General features: G+C 35.4%; 2 protein-coding genes across 5 annotated transcripts; one reads left to right on the top strand and one right to left on the bottom strand.

Moving 5' to 3' along the window:
* Window positions 1–1,689: 1,689 nt before the first annotated feature.
* LOC149024985 (CHY-type/CTCHY-type/RING-type Zinc finger protein) lies at window positions 1,690–8,661 on the top strand. Of its 4 annotated transcripts, XM_089145170.1 has the most exons (13): window positions 1,690–3,799; window positions 3,938–4,239; window positions 4,306–4,543; window positions 4,655–4,742; window positions 6,051–6,110; window positions 6,209–6,241; window positions 6,999–7,076; window positions 7,164–7,213; window positions 7,346–7,386; window positions 7,492–7,574; window positions 7,680–7,771; window positions 7,861–7,972; window positions 8,067–8,661. In XM_089145170.1, the coding sequence occupies exons 2-13, from the start codon at window positions 4,203–4,205 to the stop codon at window positions 8,211–8,213; spliced, it is 1,059 nt and encodes a 352-aa protein (XP_089001296.1). In that variant the 5' UTR covers window positions 1,690–3,799; window positions 3,938–4,202; the 3' UTR covers window positions 8,214–8,661. The 4 variants fall into 4 exon arrangements, with proteins under 4 accessions (XP_089001296.1, XP_089001298.1, XP_089001297.1 ...); XM_089145172.1 differs by lacking the exon at window positions 3,938–4,239 and having other exon boundaries at window positions 1,690–1,948; XM_089145171.1 differs by having other exon boundaries at window positions 1,690–4,239; window positions 7,170–7,213.
* A 3,564-nt stretch (window positions 8,662–12,225) lies between these two features.
* LOC149024984 (FCS-Like Zinc finger 10-like) lies at window positions 12,226–16,790 on the bottom strand. The gene is made up of 3 exons (XM_089145168.1): window positions 16,661–16,790; window positions 14,826–15,914; window positions 12,226–14,669 (listed from the first exon to the last, which is right to left on the bottom strand). Exons 2-3 carry the CDS (start codon window positions 15,875–15,877, stop codon window positions 14,516–14,518), a joined length of 1,206 nt encoding a protein of 401 aa, XP_089001294.1. The 5' UTR covers window positions 15,878–15,914; window positions 16,661–16,790; the 3' UTR covers window positions 12,226–14,515.
* Window positions 16,791–23,580: the final 6,790 nt, after the last annotated feature.

The raw sequence follows: 23,580 nt of genomic DNA, 5'->3' as shown, positions 1-23,580 counted from the left end.
CCAACAAATTGCGATGTTCATCTTCATCGATTACAAGGCATCTTACTGTCGTCGACTTCTCTTATTCTCCTAAAGCCACTCCCTAATTCAGTTTCTATTCCTTTTTACGTCCTAACCTATTTTGTTTTCATGTTGTTGCATGTTGGTAGATATTCATGTATGTTCTTATATATTCTTGATGGAATCCAAAGTAAATGTTAGGTAATAAAATAAAATGATATTCTTTTTTTGAATAAAGAAAATAAAATGATATTTAGTCTAATTGTTTTCTCATCTGTATTTCCAATATATACAAGTGCATTGCACGTGCAGATTTTGGCTAGTGTATAAAAATAACCCGGCAACGTTTTAATTTACAAAATGAGCTAAATTGAGTTTGAATTTGTAAAATTATTCTAAACTTTTTTTTTTTTTTTTTGGGTATGAAACTCTTCTTTATTCAAGGAACCGAAACAAACACATGGGGATGTTCACAAAGTCATCCAGCTACGGAGTGGTATTAGGCCATGATGTTGAGCTCGGAATCAACAAAATCACATTTGCTATTTATCGGCCACACCATTGGCCATTCTAGGAATATAAGTAAAACTACAACTCACAAAATGAGATGCCAAGGAGAGAATGTTAGAAATCAGTAATTGTGTAGATAGACGATGGAGGACCAGTCTTGGTAGTATTTCTCAATAGTAAAATCAGTTCCTTGTTTATAAGGATGCCAATAGCGTGACAAGTCACTTAGCTTCGTGATATTATTATGTCCATGTACGACAATTTGGTCGAACACCACCCTGTGGTTCGATGAATTAGTCCATGTCGATATGTAAATTCATGAATATCAATATTTTTCAGAGGAGAGGTCGTGACTTTGACTTTTACGGGGCAACATATTAATTAAAGTCTCCCCATGAAAATGTAGTTTTTTTTTTTTAAGTACAAACGCGTTTTAATTACATATGCCGCCCACCTCTCCATATGTATAGGTGGGCACAAGCTGACCCTAATGAATGAACGCTTGTTTAACAGGATGAGAACCACTTAATGATAAGATTTGAGGAGACTCTTATCAACATGTTAGTGGAGAAACTATTCCTACAGATTCGCGATGATTATCAATTGACGAAAGTTAATCATTACATTAATATTAATCGTAATTATCTAGACAATTATCTTTTAAAATGACTCGATATTATAAAAATATTTTGCGGTCTATAATTCACTCGGACCCGTTAGTCATCTACACGTCATGTCGCTTTGTCCAAAAACGAAGGTTTGTCAGCACCGTCCAAAGTAATATCAAATACGTGTCAGCCCAATAGCGATATCCTTGTCTAATCGCAAATCACCAAAGTAGATTAATGATAGAAGATATTTTTTACCGGAAATGATTCAATGGGGTCGGCTCTATAAAGAATATATAAATGGTTGGTGATTAAATGCGTGATCTGGTTGAATCTCTTGGTAAATTCAATCATATATTCCAATCAGACGGAGAAATGATACACAAGAGTGTACTATACCATAGTGTAGTTATTCATCGTTCCAAAAATACCGATTTCCAAATTTCAAAGATTCTGAATATGTGTTGTCTATTACGGGTCTACATTTACTACTGTAGACCCAAGGTCTATCCAATCACCCTATAAATATAGATTTTGTGATCTTTCTCACGCGTATACTCGGCATCCGTTACGAAACACATCTGTGTTGTGTTACGTGTAACGTGTTACGTTCCATATTTCTCTCCTCGAACGCTCCTCGCCTCTAGAATTATCTGGAAGTGCATCGACCTTTATATAAAAGGGCTTTATTTGAATTTCGTTCGTGATCGTACTGATAAGACACGGAAGGTGAAACAGAGGTTTCGATTCAATTTCCGAGGCTGCACTCGTTCATTTTTCTGTTAATTATCGTTATCGGCTCGGCGGTTGCATCTCTCTGAAGATTGAAAGTTCGTTTTTCTTGTAGAAGTTCGTTAAATTTATAGATTCTGAAACCGGATTATTGTTTGCTGTCAATAATCTCTCTAAAATCTTATAAAGTTTTAGGTACTTAGATTACCAAATTGTAGATCTTGAGCTTTTATGTGAAGCTTCAGAATCTGCAAGCTTTTTGGTGGTAAGTAAAGGATTTAGGGTTTCAGGGAGAAATTTCATTATCTAGGTCCTCCCCTACAACGTCTTGTTAGGTTATTCGATTTATGTTAGTTTAGCTTTCGGTTAAAATTTCGTTTGGTGTCTTCTAAGCTATTTATTCTGGCAATATTTTGTTAATCTGCTATTTATAGATTTTAAACAAAAGCACAGTGCAGTAGTTAATGCTATGACATGTTTCTTCAGGGAAGGATGGATGTGGCTGATGAGTAGTGGGGATAAAAAAAATTTTGCTGATAATTACATTTTGCGTGCATGATTGGTTTGTTCACTTGAATGCTCTCTGTTCTTGGATCAATTCTGTTTGTTGCTTCTTGTTTCTTGCATGAATGAAATTGTTGTGTTTTTATGTGTGATAGGATAGCCTCTAGTCTTCTTGTGTATTTGGGTTCTTGTATGGATCCATTAATGCTGAAAGTCTGGTGCATCTTGTAAGGAACAATTTTGCTAATTTGCAGTTTATTAGGCACTGTAGGCTTAGTTCTGGGTTTACGCTTTATTAAACTGTTTAGGAAAGTTGGAAAACCTGGATGCTTTTGTTAGGGGTTGTTCAACATTTAGTTGGGGGCATGAGAAGCTCACAACGATCTATGCAACTACAAGTTACACCTTGAAGGTGAATAAACTATTAGACTATTAGTGGCAAAGTGTCAGGTTTTCATTATCCTCAGTGAGCATGACACCGGCCCACAGGTTGCCCTTAATGTCTCTAGACAAGTTAGTTTGTTTAGCTCTGAAAGATGGTAATAACTATCTAGAATTTTCATGAAAGCTTTAGTGCTTTGGGAAATTTTGCATTTTTTTTTTTTGACTAATTAGTATATATTTGATTCTATACTTGTCTTTAAAATGATTTCCTATCCGTCTTCATAGAAGTTTTGCAATTCAGTTTCAGGGAACTGTACTTTGAGAAGGAAGAAAAAGAAACTGGAGAGAGAGAATAAGACGTGGGACTGTGGGAGTAACAGACTTTTTAATGGGAGAAGTATCTATTAGTACCAATATGAATTCTGAACAATGTGCACTTGGGATGTTTAGAGCTGATAAGTTGAACAAGAAGATGATTAAGAATCCTTCTTAGGAACCTGTTATGGTACTTCTAATTGTTTCCCACCTGATATCTTGGGAGAACAGGGATGATCCGGTGATGTCATAGGTGAAGCAAGGTAGATCATAGCTTTGTTTCGCCTGAACTTCATAGTTACTAACCTGGACCTGAACAGTTATACCTTAATATGAAGTTCATGATTGCAGGATTTATAGAATACAAGTTTCTCCTCTTATTTTCTTTTTTTTCCCCATAGGCTTCTTTTACGTTGGAAGTGAACAATGGCATAGGAATCAGGAACTTTTCATGCAGGTTTATCTATCACAAGTTGCAGGCATTCTGAGGCTATTGTATGAGAGCGAGGAGGGTGCTGTTAAGGTTTCTAATAGGGCTAGTTTTATGACTTACCTAGTCTTACTATGTTTTGTGGGTTTGTTGCAACATTCCCTGATGGTGTATGAAGTGAAAATCAATTCAAGCCACTCTGTAGTAGAACTTCCTTATTAGGGGAAGGGATACCTAACGGTGGATGCTAATGGAAGTTAAGCATGTTGGTCAGGTTTCATTGACCAGCAAAGTGTCTGCAGAACTGCAACGTGAGGTAGGCTTGTCCTTGGTGGACAATTGGAGCAAAATACTTCTCCCGACCCTTGCACTTACTTTTTCCGCTTTTTTTTTTTTTTTTTTTTTTTGGGTTCCCTCGTTTGTGCTTGATTTCCTTGTCTATTGCTTTTACCAGAGGCTCGGCTGGACCTGTTGCTGGTGCAAAAATTTGTTCATTATGGCTTCTGGACTGCCTCGAGCAATCAATTGATAATGATTACTAGTGGTTTCTGTTCACTTGTGGAGACTTTGGAGTTCCTCAGCTCTGCACAAGAAATATTGTGTGGGGTTCTGATAGCTCTGCATGTTCTGGTGAATACTCCCGTTGGAGTTGTGCCGATTGCAGATATTCAACATTGCTTGGATTGTGTTCTTGCTGATTTCAATTGGTCTGCAGCACTATGAGAGAAAGCAACAATATCTTTCCGTGTTTGACTGGTTTGATCTGGTGACTTTGTCTGTCAAATTGTTGAATGATTGCACTAAATGCATTTCTTCATGCAGGTGTTTGTAGTTTGTTGCCTGCTTCCAGTATTCATACTCACTTGATGGGTGAAATTTTGGTAAAACATCCCCAATCTCTTGAGATTGATGGGATGGAAACAGTTAAGGATAACAGACACATGGAAGCAGATGCTTCTGACGCATGTCCACAGCAGTCCATTGGAGAATGTATTCTTAGAGAAGAGGAAAGAGATAGTGTGAAAAGAAACACAACAGAAAGAGGGTTTATGGAACATGGGTATGTTCCGGTGAACTTTATGTATGAAACAAGTGTCTTTATATTCAAGTTTTTCTCCTCAAATGAAATTTCATAATTTGGATAGTTGAGTTCTGACTTTCTGTTTCACAGATGTCCGCATTACCGGCGGAGGTGTCGCATCAGAGCTCCATGCTGCAATGAGATATTTGATTGTCGCCATTGCCACAATGAGTCAATGGTAAGGGTCCAAGTTTGTTTTGTTTCTCTACCCTTAACATAAGCAATTATCTTTAGAGAACATGGTCCTGTACTCTTGTTTGAGATTGTTTCTTGAACATTTATTATAAGAATGTAGATATGTATTTAGCATGATTGTATTTTCTACTTTTTAATGCATTTCTAGATATAAAAAAAATATATATTGTATTATACTGGTCAATATGCACTGATATAATGCACTCAATACATGTTGAGTTACTCAGATAGTAGTGAACATTAATACATATTGAGATGTATCGGCATATATGGCTCGATACGTATCGGCACTACTGATATAAGGCCTTCAGCTTCTTTTTTAACTGGAATCTCAACATAATTAACCAGACATGTAAAAACCACCCAGACCCCCTAAATTTGAATTTCACGTTTAAAACCGTGGGGCTTCCAATCAAAATTTGAAAACAATTCAAGTAGTGGTAGACATCATCCTTTGCATCAGCAAAAAGGTGAAACCAAAGAATGAAGGGGATTTCATAAGAAGTATAGTTTTCTTTTAATTATTTTTTGTTTGAATTATATGTTTTTAATTATTTTTTCTTCTTCTTTCTGTGAATCTATTTGTTTAAGTTAAACTTAGCTACTGAATGCATGCTACTGAATGCATTAAAGTTGTAACATCTGTAGGTTTGTGCTCAAATCCTTGAATTCAAAATTGTAAATATCTTCCTTAAAACCTCTTCTCCTTTTCCATTTTATTTTTATATGGGTGAATAAAAATGTATTATAAACAACCCAAAAGGGAGAAATATAGGCTAGAAGAAGAGGGGAGGGGGTGGTGGTAACCAATCTAGGCTAGATGTGGCGAGGAGGTTTCCACAAGAATGTATCGACCCACCAGGTAACAACAATGAGTTTGTTCCTTGGGGAAACTAACAGCAGGTTTAGGCAAGGAATGAGAGCTTGGACTAGATGTCCCTGCAGATGGCCTTCCAAATCTGGTCAGGGGATCTAGTCTTGAAGTTCTATCTATGAAGGTTCTCCCCAGCCCAATGCGAGTAACACCCACACACACCAAATATCAAATTCTCCGCTTTATTGTTTATGCATAATTGATTTCATATTGCTTGTTTACATTGTTTTGGGTTCCGAAAACAGAAAAGGAAAAGCCACACACGCAAACAAGTTCACATACATGCAAAAAAACTAATATGAAGTTAACTGGCTGTGGTTTATTTTGTGGTCTGCAACTGTGTGCATGCCTCTCTCTCTTTCTTAGTTGTGAGAATATTGAATGTTCAATTGTTTTTTACTTATATTTGGTGTGCAGAATAGCATTAGTGTTGATAGTATTCACAGACATGACCTCCCTCGACATCAAGTGGAGCAGGTAGGTCCTATCCCGTTATCAATATTCTCTCTGATTCTTTTCTTGATTTTTCTGTTTATAATTTTATTTGGTGACTTAATGTTCCTCTTCTTTTCTAGGTCATATGTTCACTGTGTGGCACCGAACAAGAGGTGAGTTTTTAACATGGATTTTACCAAAACACGACCAATGATGAATAATGCCTCTTAAAAGGAGAATCCATAGCCTGTACCGTAGTAATGTTATATAACATTTAGAAATCATGTTGATATCCCAGTGCTGTTTGAGTTGATGGGGATTTCCGGGTCCAATGCTAGACCAGGACATTCTAATGATGGATTGTTGGGACCCAGTTCTATTTTTTATGAATGTTCATTTAAGCCTAGGGCAGGGTTTGGCTGAGCCCATGTAAGAGAGTTCAATTCACCTCTTAGTTGTTTTGAGACTTCTGGGAAAAATGTGGTTTCTTCATCACCTCGTGGCTGATGCCCGTTTATCCTTTCCCCAGCTCCATAAATCCCTGTTCCTCAAGTTTGGAGATTAAGAAAAACTAGGTCATACTTCAAGCACTTGAGGTTTCCCGAGTCATTGACACGCCAAATGCGGTTGAGTCCTTACCAGAATCTTCGTCAAGACGGATATAGGGGACCATGTCTAACTAGGTTTAACAGGCTCATACTGTGAATCTCCCATTCCTGCTCATTTGGCTGGGCCTTCTGAGAATTGAGGGTACCCATCAGCTCATTGTGTCTGTTCAACTTTTGTTGAAATGATAAAGCATCCACAACTAGTGCTCATTGCTGACATAATCTCTACTCGTTCTCTCTTCCCTGAAAATAAGTGAATGTAAAGGAAAAAGAAGAGGAAAGGCTTACTCTTTTTCTATCATATGTTTGCTACTATGGCCAGGTCCAGCAATTTTGTATCAATTGTGGTGTTTGCATGGGGAAGTACTTCTGTGGTATTTGCAAGTTATTCGACGATGATGTGAGTATCAAACTTATCCTCCTCTCTCTATACGCTAAACCTAGTTGTGTCTGTATTTGAACTTTCCTGTTTTGCACTTTTGCTAAGTTGCAGACATCAAAGAACCAGTTCCACTGCATTGGCTGTGGTATTTGCAGGTGTGGTGTTCTGCTTTGTTATATTTCCATTTCCCTTTTTTTTTTTTTGGGTTTAGTAGTTGTTTGTTTATCTGATCAATATTTGGAATATTTCGTTGATCCATTACTGATAAACATTATGCCTGGTTTTAGAATTGGTGGGCAGGAGAATTTCTTCCACTGCTATCAATGTGGTAAGTGTTAGGTGTTTGGTATCTTATAATTTCACACTTTTAGTGTTGTTGTACTCTTTTGGTGCCCCCTCAATGAAGAAAAATAACTGAAGTTTTATGATGAAGGTTGCTGTTACTCTATTCTTCTGAAGAACAGTCATCCATGTGTGGAAGGTGCAATGCATCACGACTGTCCCGTTTGTTTTGAGGTGGGATATGTTATATGCATTTTCCTGTCCGCAAAGGTCTATTTGTGTTTTCGGTTTTGAGGGCTCACTCAATGATGAAAACTCATTGGCCATGTTATTTTGCAGTATCTATTTGACTCCAGAACTAATGTGATTGCTTTACCTTGTGGACATACTATTCATGAGCACTGCTTTGAGGAAATGCAGCAGCACTTGCAGTAAGTAATTGTTCTATGTTGCAAGTCTATTTCTTTCGTTTTGCTTTGTATAGTGTTTATCGATATATTTACTCTGATAAGCACGACAGATTCGTTTGCCCCCTCTGCTCCAAGTCAGTATGTGACATGTCCAAAGTATGGGAGAAACTAGACATGGAGATTGCGGCTATGCCTATGCCTGAATCTTACAACAACAAAATGGTTTGATTTCTCTCGACCTTGTATTTTTGGTTGTTTCCTATCCATTTGAGCTATTACAGCGTCAATGTGCCTGATTTATTTGTGTTTTTAACAGGTCTGGATCCTGTGCAATGACTGTGGAGCTACTTCACAAGTGCAGTTCCATGTCGTGGCTCAGAAATGCCTTAATTGCAAGTCTTACAACACTAGGCAGATTAGGGGAACCACGTCGACAGCATCCTCAGAGCAGTGTCACGAGTGATCGAAGTGGGTTGTCTGCATGGAAGAATTTGGTGGAATTTTAACTCCTGTGGGTGAAAACCCACTTTGAATGACCCGCAAAAAGGAAAGGGAATGGTGTCAACTGCAACTCATTGTAATTCTCAGGTTCCCCGCCCCACTTCTTTCTAGACGAGTTCCTGGTAGTTATTTCCTTGTAACGATGCTTCAAATGCGATCTCCAGTTTGGTTCTATTGAAGAAATCTATCGTTCAACCTTAAGTTGGTTTTCGAGGCTGGCCAGCTTTGTTCCCTTCTGCCTATATTTTGTAATCCATTGGGAATTGTGTGAGGTTGCCTTCTGTGCCCCTGGTGATTCAGTTCAGATGGTCTTGTTTTTCAAGTTTTTGGCTTTATGCTTTTACGTTTTTTATGAACCAAAAGCTTTCATTTCTAAAATCCAAGCAAACGAGCACCTCATCTTGCTTCACACAAAGTAAGGGGATTCTTGGTCGATGCCATTGACAGGGTCATGCTGAAGGGCGCTTGATCTTATTAGGCATCTTTGCAGTTCTCTTTTTCGTTCACACTGTTTTAGCTGCATAGGTTTAAGAGAGAAAACAGACCACTCCTGCATTGAATGGATGGTTTGTAAACAGGTTAGTGCCGATTTAAAGTTGAGAGGTACTCTGGTCTGGAGGGCACCAACCGTGAGGTGAGATTGGATTTACCATATCTATATCATCTGAGAAAAAGGTGATTTACTGTATTGAAAAGCAGGGTTGTGGATGGATGATGGAAATTTGCTTGGTTTAATGGATTCCTCTTCTGTAATTTCATTTAGGGAAAGGAATTACAGAGGATGTGGATATGGCATATGGCAGAATCCGTTGATTTATTTATCAAATTGAGTTCTCTCGATTTGATCTATCATCTTATTTATGTAATTTTTCACTTGAGTCTTTTCCATTTTCATGGGAGTATTCTTATTGGAAGCACTGCATGTCTGCATGCTCCTTTCAAAATCAAAATCTTAAGGGTCACACTAAAATAAATTCATGTAAAATCTAAAAAAAAGACCAAAAATGCTTTCAATTAAAAAAAATTACAAATAAAAAAAAAATAAAACCCTTGTGTGATATTTTATCAATGTATGGTGATATTAAAAAATTAATTTGACTTTCACAGATAACTGGGTATCTTCTCAAAACGATATGAAGTGTGACAAGAGAATTTATGAAGTTTTGATTTTGGGATTAGTATACCATGTTTTCAAAGAAAACGGAGGAAACTTGTATAATTTTTTATTTTTTATTTTTTAGATAATAGGATTATAATTCTAGACCAAAACCAAACTTTGCCGATGCAAGCCAATTTAGAGGTCTCCCGTTACTACCATCTTTTTTGTTTTTTTACTGACTTATTCTGTCCAAAATCAAATCTTTCTGCACTTAAATAATTCGATTAAAATCTAATTTTTTTAATATATAAATAAATTTATTTTTTAAAAAAAGACCAAAAATCCTTTCAATTAAAAATGGTAATACAACTTGTATGCATTTATCAATATATTAATGTGCTCTTTAAAATTAATCTGACTTCAACAAATGAGGTATCTACTCAAACGATACGATTACATTTCTCAACCTCTACATTTCCATGATGTGATTTCCATAAGGGAAGCATCAACAATTTTTTACTTTTAAGCCTATGATTATGTTATTCTAGACCAAAGCTTTGCCATTCAAGTAAAGTTGAGACTATTACCAGTGCAATTGAGTGTATTCTCCTCCCTAAACTACTTCTTTTTTAATTATCGTTCAAGTGGACCATTTTTAGATATTTCTAGTGATTTTTAGTATTAATTGGATGATACATTACTTCTATCCTCCACTTGTGCTTCTTGTAATTTCTTTCATGTTTGTCGGGATGCCAATGGTTTGACATATTCCCTAGCTAGGAAGGCTCTGTCTATTCCGAGTAAGATAGTATGGTCGTTATTCGATCCCTGATTGTGTAGTGTGTTGCCAACTGGGTGGTTTTCTCGATAGTTCATTTGTTTTCTAATAAAATATCTATTTACCAAAAAAAATAAAAAAAATAGTAAAATTGAGACTATTATCAGTGCATTTGAGACCATGTTTTAATATTCTTCTATCAATTAACAAATAACAAAGACCGCATAGCGCAGTGGATTAGCGCGTTTGACTTCGGATCAAAAGGTCACTCAGGTTCCTACTCCCACTGTGGTCTATATATTTTTTCATTTTATTTTATTTTTTTTCTCTCTCTGGTGTCATGATCCAAACTGGAACAAACATACACCTTAGGTGACTATTTGGTGCACCTTGGGAAAGGGCTAATTCATTTTTGGGAGCTCAGACTCCATTTTGATGCAAATCCTTAAACAAAGTACCTTTGACCCTCCTCTAAATATGTGTTGTAAGAACAAATGTATTTGCAGATTCCTCAACAACGTTTCAACAATGTTGTTCTGCAATGATTGATCCAGTTCATAGAGTTTTTCACCTTTCAACGGTGATGTCGTGGACCGAAGTAGGTCAAAAAGGTGTGGAAAGGATGGAGGATGAACCATGATCTCCTTGGACTTTATGCCTCCACAAGGAGGGTGCCACACACTGTGCTCTCTCGGACATACAACTAGTTTCCCTCATAGTTATGTAAGATGTTCAGTTTGGATTTCCCCATCTTGGCAAACTTTAGAAAGCTGATGATATATTTGCCCTAAAAACAGGGCTGATAGTATAGGAGGATACCACAAAAGGAATATGAAAAGCACAATTAAAACAACAAAACTTAATGGCCTGGCTTATTAAGAAAAATCTTATTAAGGAGAGAAATAAAAAACACGGAAGCAAACATTCATAAAGCACAATGAAAATACTCATTTGGCACAAGAATTTCCGTGGTTTACTGCGATTTTTTTTTTTTTTGTTTGGATCTGAGGTTCATCTGGCCAACTTACGCGTAGCTCGACTACATCTTCAGATTGAGCTTTTTATAATTAATATAGACGAGACTTTGCCCCTGCCCCAAGAAAATTCAAACCCTAACCTCTTATGTGGAACGTTGGTCTTTTACCAATTCAGCCACTCCTCAGAATTCAGTTATCTTCACTATTCACCATCAAGCATCGGTTGATTTTCATTATTTATGAGGAAGACAAAGAGAAGATATATGTAAACTCAGCTTCATGGTTAGATTTATTGAAACCTCCATTAATGTCTACATTGTTTTTAAATTTAAGAATTCCTTTTAAAAGTTTAAACTAACCTTGAAAAATATGCAAATAATGATCACTCATTTTAAAAACAAAATACAGCAGAGTTGGAGAATTCTGTGGTTGTAATTAGTGGATACAGTGAGACGTTACTATCAAAAAAATTAAAAAATAAAATGAGGTAACATAAAAATAACGATTAAATACAAAAAATATTCAACGTTAGAGATTTAATCTACCAAAACAAGTATTTGATTTTCATAACCGTACTGCTAATCAATTCTAACAGCCGTCTAACTACATTTTTTTATATTTAAAATAAGATAGAAAGAAAACCCTGACCCCACAACCAAAAAAAATAAGAAATAAATACTTTTTTTTTTTGGTAATAACAAATAAATAAACTGATGACATATATTTTTCTTTTTGAGATGAAAAAGTGTATTCTCTCTCCCTCTCCCCTCATTATGCTTTATTTTCCTTCTGATATTCTAAGATCGGAAAGTCTGATGGGAATCTGGGTTTGCAAAAAGCATACAATGATAAACTGGTAATAATGTAATAAAATATTTTTCTCTATTAATTGGCTTTGGTAAGATTTTTCTCTATTAACGAAAATTGGTATTTTTTCTCAAATGATGCTTTATTTTACTTCTGAAATTCCCAGATCGGAGAAGCACCGATGGAAATTTGGGCCTATGGATCTGAGCTTAGGTAATGATTTCCCAGCCATATCTTGAAAAGACTTGTGCAACTCTTGAGAATCTTAAAATTGGTGCTGAAAGATGACTGACTAGTGACAGCTCTTTCACTCGTTCAGGAATATAGATTAGATAAGGCACTAATTTTAAGCTGAATGTGGCAAACATCAAATGTGTGATCTTTTCAATTGCTTGAATACAGAGTTTGTCTACACTTTTCACAGACAAGAGTTTTAAAACAGATCAGCCCTCTTATGATGACAACATCTCCAGCATCATTGCAGTAAATCTAAGAACTAAGATGGAATGGATTGGAATAGATCTCCAGGGGGGGATGTAGAAATGTGTGGAACAATATCTAGTAAGCACATAGAAGCTCATGCAATTCAGAAAGGTTGCTATCTGGCAGGCATGAGTGCTTTACATCATGGCTCACTGGTAACTGAAAGAAGTTGAGTTGTGGGGTTATGGAATAATTCTCAGTTTGATTCTACTTTCTATAGGAGGAAAAGGAGTATTACAGTGTTCCCGATCCTCTTGCTTGCAGCACAACTCTAGATTTTTTTTTTGGTACTACACTGGAACTCTAGATTAAGCATAGGCTGTTTGAAAATTTAAATTCATGTAAGTGTTTTTGATAATTGCAGGAAACTTGAGAGCCTTTTACAGAGCAGTTTCTCAAACATAAGCCGAAATGAATTCTCATGGATGAAAAGTGAAAACTACAAGTGCCTATTCCAGGAGAGGTGCAGGACAACCAAGTACGGAAATAAGGGTATATTTACATAACAAATAAGTATGATCCAATCAAATTACTCTAATAGCTCCAAAATATGCACTTGGATCATATTTTAATTTTTAAGCAACAACACCCAAAAGAAGTAACAAGCTTACCAAAACCATTACCATGCACCTTAAACCAAAGATTGTGTTAGTGTTGTTTTACTGAGAAACTTGGGGTCCTAGATAATAAATGCAGATGTTGCCAGCTTCTGCTGAAGTCCAGAGTGATGAGAGGGTGTAGGCTGGGTGTGAACAAGGATGAAAAGATAATGAATCATAAAGTAACCTATAATCTGATAGCATAAATGGTGTTAGTATAAAAATTTACAGCTGTGATACTGCAATTTACACTCCATCACCACTAAGCGATGCAGAGGATGTCCAGACTCCAGACCCATCACAAGCTCGTCTTCACAAGGAAAAGGATAAATGCTAACAAGAAGTATCATATGATAGTGAATGCAGTTCATCGTTAAATACAAGATAAATTTAAGATCCCATACTGGTATAAAGGGTCTGTCAACATGGTGATTGTCGCACTACAACAGAAGACATGGCTCAGGCCAATGAAATACAGATTCTCATTTTCAAACAATAATCCCATTGTTCTTGTTAATGCACGACAAACATAATGGGAAGCACATACTTTTCAAGCTTCAAAGAAATCATCAAATCACATACCAAATACTTTTCAAGCTTCAAGACATTTAGGGAAATCATCAAATCACATAGATTATAACAGAAGTAGCTTACAGAAGACGAACTCAGAAGCTGAATTTAAGGCTCTCACAGTTGGATTACATCCAGTTTATATGGAATGGGGATCCAAAAGCAAAGAGGCAGTGGTCGGTATGATAGAAAAGAAAAAGAATGGCATCCCATGTTACATTCTGCAACAGGGGAATACAGGCATACTAAGAAGGTATTCAATAGAGATTATCTCATTGTATGCGTTGATGAACTGTGCAGCATATTACCTGGGTAGCTCAGCTGCAAGGGAAATGACTTCAGAACCAATACAGAGATGGCCTGCCCCTATACAGCAAGACTTAGATATGGATGCAGCTGCTAAGGCCACGGAACAGATGGGGAGATTAATGGATTCATTAGTTTGACCATTCCAAATGCAGTAAGCACTATGACACTGGTCAGTAACTGTAATTGATAAGTTGCTGATTATAAATTCTTCTCCCCTCTTCTCTCTTCTCTCTTTTAGTTAAATAAACAGACCTTTTAGCCAAAAAACTGAAGTAGCTTAGATTCATCATGAACTTCTCAAGTTATAGGCTTATACAACATCTCTTGCCAAGAGAAAATAGAAACAGGAAAGGTGGGGAGCCAGATCATCGACTTCTACCCTACCCAATCAAAATTATAAATCTCATCATACATCAATGCCCCAATTATCAGGGGGAAAACTAGTGTCCGCAGTCCTTAACCAGACAAAACCATGAAAGCTGAAACACAATCACAGGAAACAAATTAATGTACACGACGATCATCCATGGCTGCTAAACGCTTCACATAGACAGCTCTTGGTAGACGGATGATCAAATGGTTTACCTTTGCCGTGACTCTTCAATCATGGACCTGTTGGTAGGGGAATTATCTTCAATGCCATTAGATAGCTAAAACCATACCCTCAAGAAATATTCCTTCAGGGTGGCTGGATCCAGGAGAGTTTTCAAAGGAATTATCGACAGTTTTCTCCATTTCCTCCTCGACCAAAATTTCCTGGGAGCGGCAACTGCTACTGCAAAATGCTTTTTCACCTCTGCACAGTATAATGTGAAGCTACAATCAATATCTATTTGCCCATTCATCCAATATCAATGGTTCTGATTAATAAGGCTAGTTAAGACACAGGACCCAGAAAAACAAGCAAAAGCAAAAACAAAAACAAAAATAAAACAGAGATTTTTGAACAAACCTGTATATGTAGATATCTTTCCCCTGTTCCAGATTCTTCTTGCAAGCATAACAATAGCTCAAGAAATTACCAGACGGATACAGAACAGAACCATCCGAGCATTTGACTTCTGGGGACAATTCCATTACTCTGTCTTCTTTCTCAGAACTAGTCAACTCACTGTCGTGACATTCTAAAATGCAGTCACCAAAAATGTGAGTTTTTCTCGGATTTGGACCATGAGAAATTACACATGTATAGTCCTCAGATGACTCTATTTCACGCGCAGATAGAGACCCAATAAGTCCATCTCTGGAACCAAAGGAGACAGGGAGCGAACTGGGTTTCATGGCCAAAGAATTGTCAAAATTTGAGCCTCCATTGGTTACAGAAGGCGAATTAACTTGGGGAGTTTTCTTATCAACCCTAAAATCTTCAGAATTCAAATTGGTATTAATGTATGCTACGGAATCCAGAGACGCTGCAGAGCGATCACTATCGAACAACCAAGACCGCACTTCTCCTATAGGCTTAGGTTCCAATTGGGTTTCTCCGACCCCAAATACATTCTCCGAGATGTCCAGGTGCAGACGGGGAGAATCAACTTGGGAATTTGGAGAAACCGAATGGAGCTTGGGGAGGCTAGAATCAAACAGATGTTTTGAGGAAGAAGGGCTTCTGAGCTGCGCTCCAAACAAAATGTTCTTACTCTCCGATGTTTTAGGACCCTTAGACGATGGTTTGACTTCATCTTTGAGAGAATCTACAATGCCAAGGCCGACCTTAATGCAATCCCAGCTTTTTTGAGGCCCATCAGGGCTTGCTCTGGGAGACCTAAACGGATTGGCTAGGTTTGCGAAAACCTTGTAATCCAAAGGAGAAGTAGGGCTACTAGCAGAATCAGAATCTAATAAACTCTTCGCGTTGAACCCTACAAACAAACCAGGGACGCTGAAGAAAGAACCACTTTTGAGCTTCTGCCCCAGAACATCGCGACTCTCTGAGGCAGCATCCGACATTAGATGGCCCTTGTATTGATCTTTCTGAGTTGATCGGCTCCTTTTCCTCAACATTTTCAAATCTCAGCTCCCTCGGAATAAACACCTCTGACTGCATTGAAAAAATAGGGGAACTTGAAATTAATAAAATGAAGGGGAAAAAAGTATGATCAAGGCCCAAAAGAGAGCACCACTAAGAAGAACAAGAAAAGAGGGGAAATCGGCATCGATCATTTGTTCAAAGCCTCAAATCGGCCATATAAGAAACATCAACAGGAAACGCTATGAAACCCCACAAGGACACTGATGATCAGGAATCGAAATTTAATAAAACCCAAATGGACAAGCTCCCACAATGCAGGCAAAAACAGCTAAAGATCGTTGAAACCGTATTTGAGATCACATTCCTCTTCAGATTTCGATCAAAAATTGAATACAAGACCAAGGACATAGATCATCGCAACACATCACAGTATAAGAAGAAGTAGCACAGTAAACAATGGACCTTGAGGACTGAACAATTTACTGTTAAAGCTAATAATCTAAATATCAGACACATTTGAAAATATGAACTGAGGAAAACCCCGGAAAAATGCACCGACGAGGTTCATAGAATCATGAAATAAGAAATACCCAGATGACAAAACTCTGGTATACATCCGATGAGAAACTATGAATCATTCAGAAAATGCATTCAAGGCTGAAAGAAACATCAACCGAAGACACAAAAATATCCAAACTAAATCTCTTTTTCCAATTTTCACATCCACAAGTCCAAATCCAAAGAAGAACCCATTCTCCAAGAACAGACGTCATGACATATGAAGCAAAGGAGCAAGAAAGAAACGGAAAACCCACCTCGTTTTCTTCTCTGAAAACTTCTCAGATGAGAGCTGGGTACTCCAAATGGAGTAAAACTATATATCGACTAAGTTGTGAAACTTGTGTAGTACACCACTGTACTCTGTTCCTTGCTGCAATCTATTTACTTTACCCTTTTCTCTTTCTTCCTCTCTCTGACACATTCATCAAAATCAGCGAACCATTTCTCACCAGTAAAAAAAAAAAAAAAATACTTCTCAGCTTCTACAGTTCTACTCTCAATATCTACCATATACCACATGATTGACAAAAAAATACGTATTTCACACGGAAAATACGTATTCATCTGTCCTGCATGAAATTTAAAAATATAAAAGTATTTCTCTCTGCATCTATTTGGATTATTTTTTTGGGGTTTAGTTGAAACTATAATTAAAGAAAAAGAGTATTTCTTCCCAATTTGAAGAAGGTCGGCAGGACAAGTAACAAAGCTGACTGAAATCTTTAAAAATAACTGAATAACGTCCATAGCTACTTATTTATGGCTTTTTTTTTGGCCAAAGCTCTCCAATTATCTCACTCGCGACTCACGAGTTGGACAACTTGAAATGATAGAAATACCCTCGTTTTTGGCAGAGTTGCATCACCTATTCGTTTTCCCATGCTTTTACACCACATATAGTGGTGGGCCCACCTGCAAAATATTGAAAAATATTGAAAACAATATTTAAAGGGCATGTTTGGTTACATGAGTCTGGAGATTTCAAATCTATGGAATTATAATTTATAAAATTAGATGTTTGGTTATGGAATGAAATCTGTGAATTCTTTCTAAAAAACTCTTTGATCGACGTTATTTTTGTGAATGTGTAAATGTGTAGTTTTTTTTTAAATCTCTGGATTTCACCCCTTACCCATAAATCTGCATATTCACGTTTTTAGTGTAAAAATGTGAATCTCTAGATTTCATGAATCTAGAGATTTTTACAACCAAACGGGTATAATTCTCAGATTTCATGAATCGAGAGATTTGAAATCTCTGGATTCATGTAACCAAACAGGCCCTAAGGTAAAAATTTCAGCAAATTCCTGACTTCACTTCAGTTCGGAGGAGTATCAAACCAAACAATTTGGTCCTTCAGATAGAAATCTAGTTGAGATTCGATCTCAACTATCGAAATTCAATGGTCAAGATTTCGGATCTGACAAACCGAAATCTTACTTGATCGTCTTGCACATGATTGAAGCAATTTCGATAAATCCACCATTTATTGTATGGTTCAAAAGCGTCTATGGGAGTCTTAGTGATAGGATTTTGTAGAATATTGATGATCACCTGATTGTCCGATTCTACCTTAATGTGAGCTAGTTTGAAGTCCCTAGCCCATATCATTGCCTCCAAATCATTGCTTATCGAATGGCTAAGGCTTCCATTCATATCATTGCTCTCTAACCTTACACTAATGCAATTAAATGATGATTTAGTATGTATTGTATTTTCAAATTTCCAAACTACCTTCCTTTACATTCAAATCCAATTAGACTAAATAAGAGGAGAGAATGAAGAGCAATGTGATTGATTTTTAAGTTTTTTTTTTTTTTTTGTGAACTCATGTATGAACAATTGAATTTTTCTGGACTAGAGAAAGAAGTCTAAAATCATTCGTAATAGAGATTTTAGCTTGAAAACCATAAGAAAACAAATGTATTACATTAGCAAATTTTTTTGTGATGAAAAATTGATGAACGAAAAAAGGGAAGTAAATGATTATAGATTTTTTTTTTTAAATTTCAATTCAAGTGGTGATTTTGTTTTCAACGTATTTTTCTCAATAACATTTTTTACAACCTTTACTAAATTCAAATATTTAATAAATTTTTTTTAATCATGAAAAGATAGATAAAGAAATGATAAATATTATTTATCCTCACTCTTAGTTAATTAAATGGTTGTCTAGCAATTGGAAGAGAGACGGCTTTCAAGCCCCGAGCACACCTAGGGGGTTGTCCGGTTGTCCGTTGTGTTTTTTGGGTTTTGCCCGTCAAAGGTACTTAAGCTTCCTTTAGTTGAATGATATTACTTGCCTGACAAAGACATCAAACACTTTCATTTCGTTAATTTTTTCAATTAGATTTAATTTTTAAAATTAACTATTCCTCTAAAACCCTAAACTAACATTAATTGAACAAATATTTCAATTTAAATCCAAAATTATCCTTAATTATCATAGTAATTAAAACCTTAAATTACTCAAATAATTTGAGGTAATTGAGGGGTAATTTGAGGTTTAAACTTAAGCATATTTTAATTAAGGATAGTTTGGGTTTTAAATAAATATTTACAATAAAAGTATAATTTAATTGAAAAAAATAAATAAATGAGGTGTTTGATACTTTGTTAAGTAAAAAAAAGAGAGGTGTTACCAACGGGGTTGGTCCAAATGGTAAGCAGCTTCGTTCGCTTAAGCAATGTTCCGGTATCGAATCTTTGTGGATGTAAAAAATTCCCGCTCGGAGACTCACCCACCACAGCCAGGTGTGCGACGCGGGTCGAACACCGGTTTATAAAAAACCGGGGTTGACAAACCAAAAAAAAAGAGAGATGTTTGATGGAATTCTATTGGGTTCTCTTTAGATAAAGAACATATATCTATCGGTTATATTTGATACTTGATGTGGGATTTAGAAGAATTTTTTTTTATATTTATTCTTAATCTTTGGATGTGACTACTAGAGATGTGTCCATCATCCAAAGAATATTGATAGTTCATTTATTTTACTGTTTTTGATACATTTGTTAGGTAAAAAATTTAGCAATATTATCAAACACCGATTGTGAAGATATTATTTATTGGTCTTAAAAATATTCGAAATCTTCACCCCATATCATGAAATGTTGATCAATATAAATTAAACTAAATCCCTTTATGTTATGGAAAGACATTTTACCTTATTATGGAACATATGAACTTTTTTTTTTTGGTAAGCAGCACTTCATTCATATAACTAAAAGAAGTACAAATATAATTGCATGAGAACACAAGGTTTGAAACGAACCAATGAGCGGACAAGGACAAACTGTCGTATATGCAATAGACAGGGTTAGCCAGGGTAAAGGTTGGATCAAGCCCAAAATGGATCACGTCCACAAAACCCTAAGAACAGAAATACCAATAAAGCACTAACACCCACATAGGGGGACAAACAACACGCTTTAAGGGTGGACACATAACTCCTATAGTTGTAGCGATGGTAGCAGCGAAAATGCGGATCGGATCCTGCCATCCGGCTCTGCCGTATATGCGTATCTATTAAGCTCGCAGAAACATACGCAGAAACATATAAACTTAAAAGGAGAGAAAATAAACAACGGCGATGGCATCATGGTAATTTCAACTCTTGAATTCTCTTGTCCATATGAGAGTTTTTTTTTTCACTATTAAATTCTAACTCATTGGGATTGAGGGATTTTTATTCCTTACTCTTCCCAGACAACTAACGGAGTCTTAACGATACGTAAACGGTACTGGAATATCCGTTAATTGATCAGAATGCGCGTCAGTTGATTTAATTAACGCCATTATTTTATCGTCGAATTATTTCCTCTCTCTTATTATTTTTTTTCCAAAGAATTTATCCCCACTCGTGTGCCAGAGTTAAAAATTAGTGAATTTCCTTTTATTGCAGCTTTTATTTTTGTCGTTTTACGTGACTCAGCCTCTACGATTTCGGGCAGCAGCATACGGATGAAAAGTCACATATGAGACAATCTAGTGATTAAACATTTAAACCCAAGATTCTTAATGGACGGTAAAAAAGATTTTGACACCTATATCATTTAATAGAAACAGATAATAATTTTTGAAGTTTTCCAGTCCAAATGAAATCATGCGTTAATGTTTTTGGTTTATGTTTTTTGTTTTTGTCGTAAAAGAAAATTAAAACTAACTGAAGGAATTTAAGAGCTTTTTTGTTAATTAGTGGGTAGAAATTTGCAAATAAAGTCTAAATTGCATTGTTGTTGTGGAAACGTCAAGATTGATTGGAGTATATGTATAATACTATAATGCATTTAAGGAGAGAGGTAATAATTTCATTGCATAATAACAAGACGTCATCAAATAACAATCGTTTTTTTTTGGAGAAAGATAGCTTTATATTAAAAATTTTAAAAATGAAGATTTACAGACGATATAATTTTTTCCCATTAGCATCATTCCTGACTTAATATATCGCACAAGAGTTCACTTCACCGTTCACGCACAATATATTCAAAAAAAATGCAACAAAGTCCCCATCCAGCTCAAAAATTTGTTGCACAAGATCTACTACATACCATGGAACCCGATAAATCTTTTGTATCATCTTAATAGTTGACTCATAATCGGATTGTATTTGGACTTTGTTGTGCCCAAAATTCAAGTTTTCAGCAGGCAAACAATAATTGCTTTAAACTCAGCATGAAGGATGTTAAGGCTGAGCATACCACATGCTATGGCAAAGATTGGATTGCCAGTGTTGTCACGTCCAAGTATCCCATAGCCTGTATGGCTTCCAATTTGAAAACCATAACAATTGTTTTTCCCATAATACATGAAAATTGACAAATTAGATTTGTGGAATTTTACTATTTGTGAGACAATATTAGTGGTAATCTCTTTTCACATGGATTGGATTTGTTTACTTTCTTTTTATTTTTTATTTTGATTAAGTCAAATTTTATATCAAAATTTTCTCTTCAAGTAAAAGATTTTAGGCAATGATTCTTTTATTCACAAAGACAACACCGATCGGTGGTGGGTGTAAGTTTCTAACATATTGGCATCAAGAGGAGCATAATCTTATTGATGGATTAACTGTACATTGATTCATTATAAAGTAATTACCCTTATCCAATTAGTAAGTTGATTAGACATGTATAAATTTTTTTAATAATGTTATCGAAAAATATTTATTTAAAGAATAAAAAACTATTTTAAAAGGGAATATTTCATAAGTGATGTCAATCATCAAATCATTATTATTCCTCATTAATCATGCACCATAATTTTATAGACGTCTAAAATATATTCAATTTGCGACTTTTTTGTCTAAAATGACAAAAATGACAAGCTCATTCCCTAGCCTCATGGCAACCATCAACCCCTTGCCCTCATATTATTTATTTCACAATAAAATACAATAATGTTTATTTTCATAAATTAAGAAGATATTATTGTGATAATATTTTAATAAAAAAAAAACCCAATAGGATAAATGCAAGTGTGGATTGATGGCATTTTATTCTAAGGAAATACATATATATTATTAAGTTGCTTATGCTTTTGTTAGTCGCTTCTTAAATGTACTAGACATATTTCTTTCTACTTTATTAAAAATTTTAAACTAGTCATTGATATATTCAATAAATATAATTATATTTTACACATATACATCATTATTTTGTATAATATTAACTAAAACTTGAATATCAAGAACATTTTTTGGTATTTTATTTGCATAGCACATGTAAATCCTTGAGGATGACAATCAAATCTTCCAAATTTTGAGAAGTCAAAGATTCTTATAATTTCTTGGGTTTTAAACTTTTGAAGGGATCTTACAAGTTTTTATCGTTTATTGCAAACAATTTATAAATTTTCACATTTCACTAGCTCCTCAGAGTATCTCCTTCCAATGACATTCTCTCTATAATCTTTTATTATTTTTTATTTTGTATTCTCTAGAATTTTCACAATCTTAAATTTATATTTACAGAAATACATGAAAATAAATAAACATTTTCACTTTATCCTATTAGAAGTTACAAACAAAGATTAAAAAAAAAAAAACATATTTTTTAAAACAACGAGAAAGAATGAGCCTTACTTATTGTCATTTCTTTTGTATTGTCAATCTTTTGTCTCTTCTGCACAGTTTATTCAATCTAATTTATTTGTCTCCTTTAAGACTACCTAGGGACAGTTATGTAAAATCAAAGTTCGAAGATCATACGATCAGTTTCTGAAAATTGGAATCTGATATATTAAAGGTGGTTGCAAGCTTAATCTCTAATTTTAATAATATTATCCATATAAATTAAATATTTGCAGTTTCCAATTTTCACTATAATTTATTTAAATGCGTTTGGTCTGCCATCTTTAGTCCAATTAATGGACAATACCATCGCCCCAGGAATACTAAATAAGACAATTTATAATTTTTATGACTAAATTACCCGTGGTAAAAATAAAAAGAGTTGGATATTACAGATTTTAATTTGCTCAGATTTTTGTCACATCATCTATTTTGGATTGAACGGTTGAGATTCCAAAATGATGGAGTTAAATGTAAATATAAAATTTTATTTTTAAGTTTTTAAATTTATAAAATTATACCCTCTGAATAGAAGATGATGAACCTTGATCAGACTCATCAGAGTGAGTTGGGCATCACCCATCTTCATTTCGCTTTGAGTATCTCCAGATTCACTAGTGATCGCCTTCCTCCGTAAACCCAAAATACACCCACATAGGGGATCGATAATTCCACCACTATATTTTCTTGACATGCAATAGATGCCGCAGAATGCGGACAGAATGATCCTCCCAAAAACCTATAACGCAAGGACACTAATCTGAAGTTGGAAGAAAAAAAAAAGATTTAAGATTAAAACGTTAAAGCTCCAGCAGCAATATCATGCTTTTATCGTACCTGTCAATCCCAAAAAATAAGAACTTGTACCCAAAGTAAACAGTTGATCTCTAGGGTTGTGAAGAAGAACAAAATTTCAGACAACCTAAAGAAGAGCTAGATATTTGGATCGAAGAAACTGATCTCACAGATTCATAAACAAATATTGATAAGAAACCCATTAAAGATTCAGCATTAGTAACAATGGAATGAGTAAAAGAAAAAACCCAAGTAAAACCCTAGGAGTGACAAATAAAGAAACAAAATTCAGAAAAGGGGGTAAG

This window comes from Hakea prostrata, chromosome 2 (genome assembly GCF_041222555.1).
Source record: "Hakea prostrata isolate BN-2017 chromosome 2, UWA_Hpros_2, whole genome shotgun sequence".
Classification (NCBI taxonomy): domain Eukaryota; kingdom Viridiplantae; phylum Streptophyta; class Magnoliopsida; order Proteales; family Proteaceae; genus Hakea; species Hakea prostrata.
Note: the sequence above shows the minus strand (reverse complement) of the source record. Positions and strands in the feature narration are given on the sequence as shown.

Bases quoted from the DNA above. Each gene is read 5' to 3' on its own strand.
- LOC149024985 (XM_089145170.1), top strand. From the start codon at position 4,203: ATGAGAGAAAGCAACAATATCTTTCCGTGTTTGACTG. The intron at 4,743-6,050 runs GTAAGGGTCCAA...TTTGGTGTGCAG, and splicing joins ATTGCCACAATGAGTCAATG to AATAGCATTAGTGTTGATAG. The intron at 6,111-6,208 runs GTAGGTCCTATC...CTTCTTTTCTAG, and splicing joins CTCGACATCAAGTGGAGCAG to GTCATATGTTCACTGTGTGG.
- LOC149024984 (XM_089145168.1), bottom strand. From the start codon at position 15,877: ATGTTGAGGAAAAGGAGCCGATCAACTCAGAAAGATCAATACAAGGGC. The intron at 14,670-14,825 runs GTTTGTTCAAAA...TATACTGTGCAG, and splicing joins AAAGATATCTACATATACAG to AGGTGAAAAAGCATTTTGCA.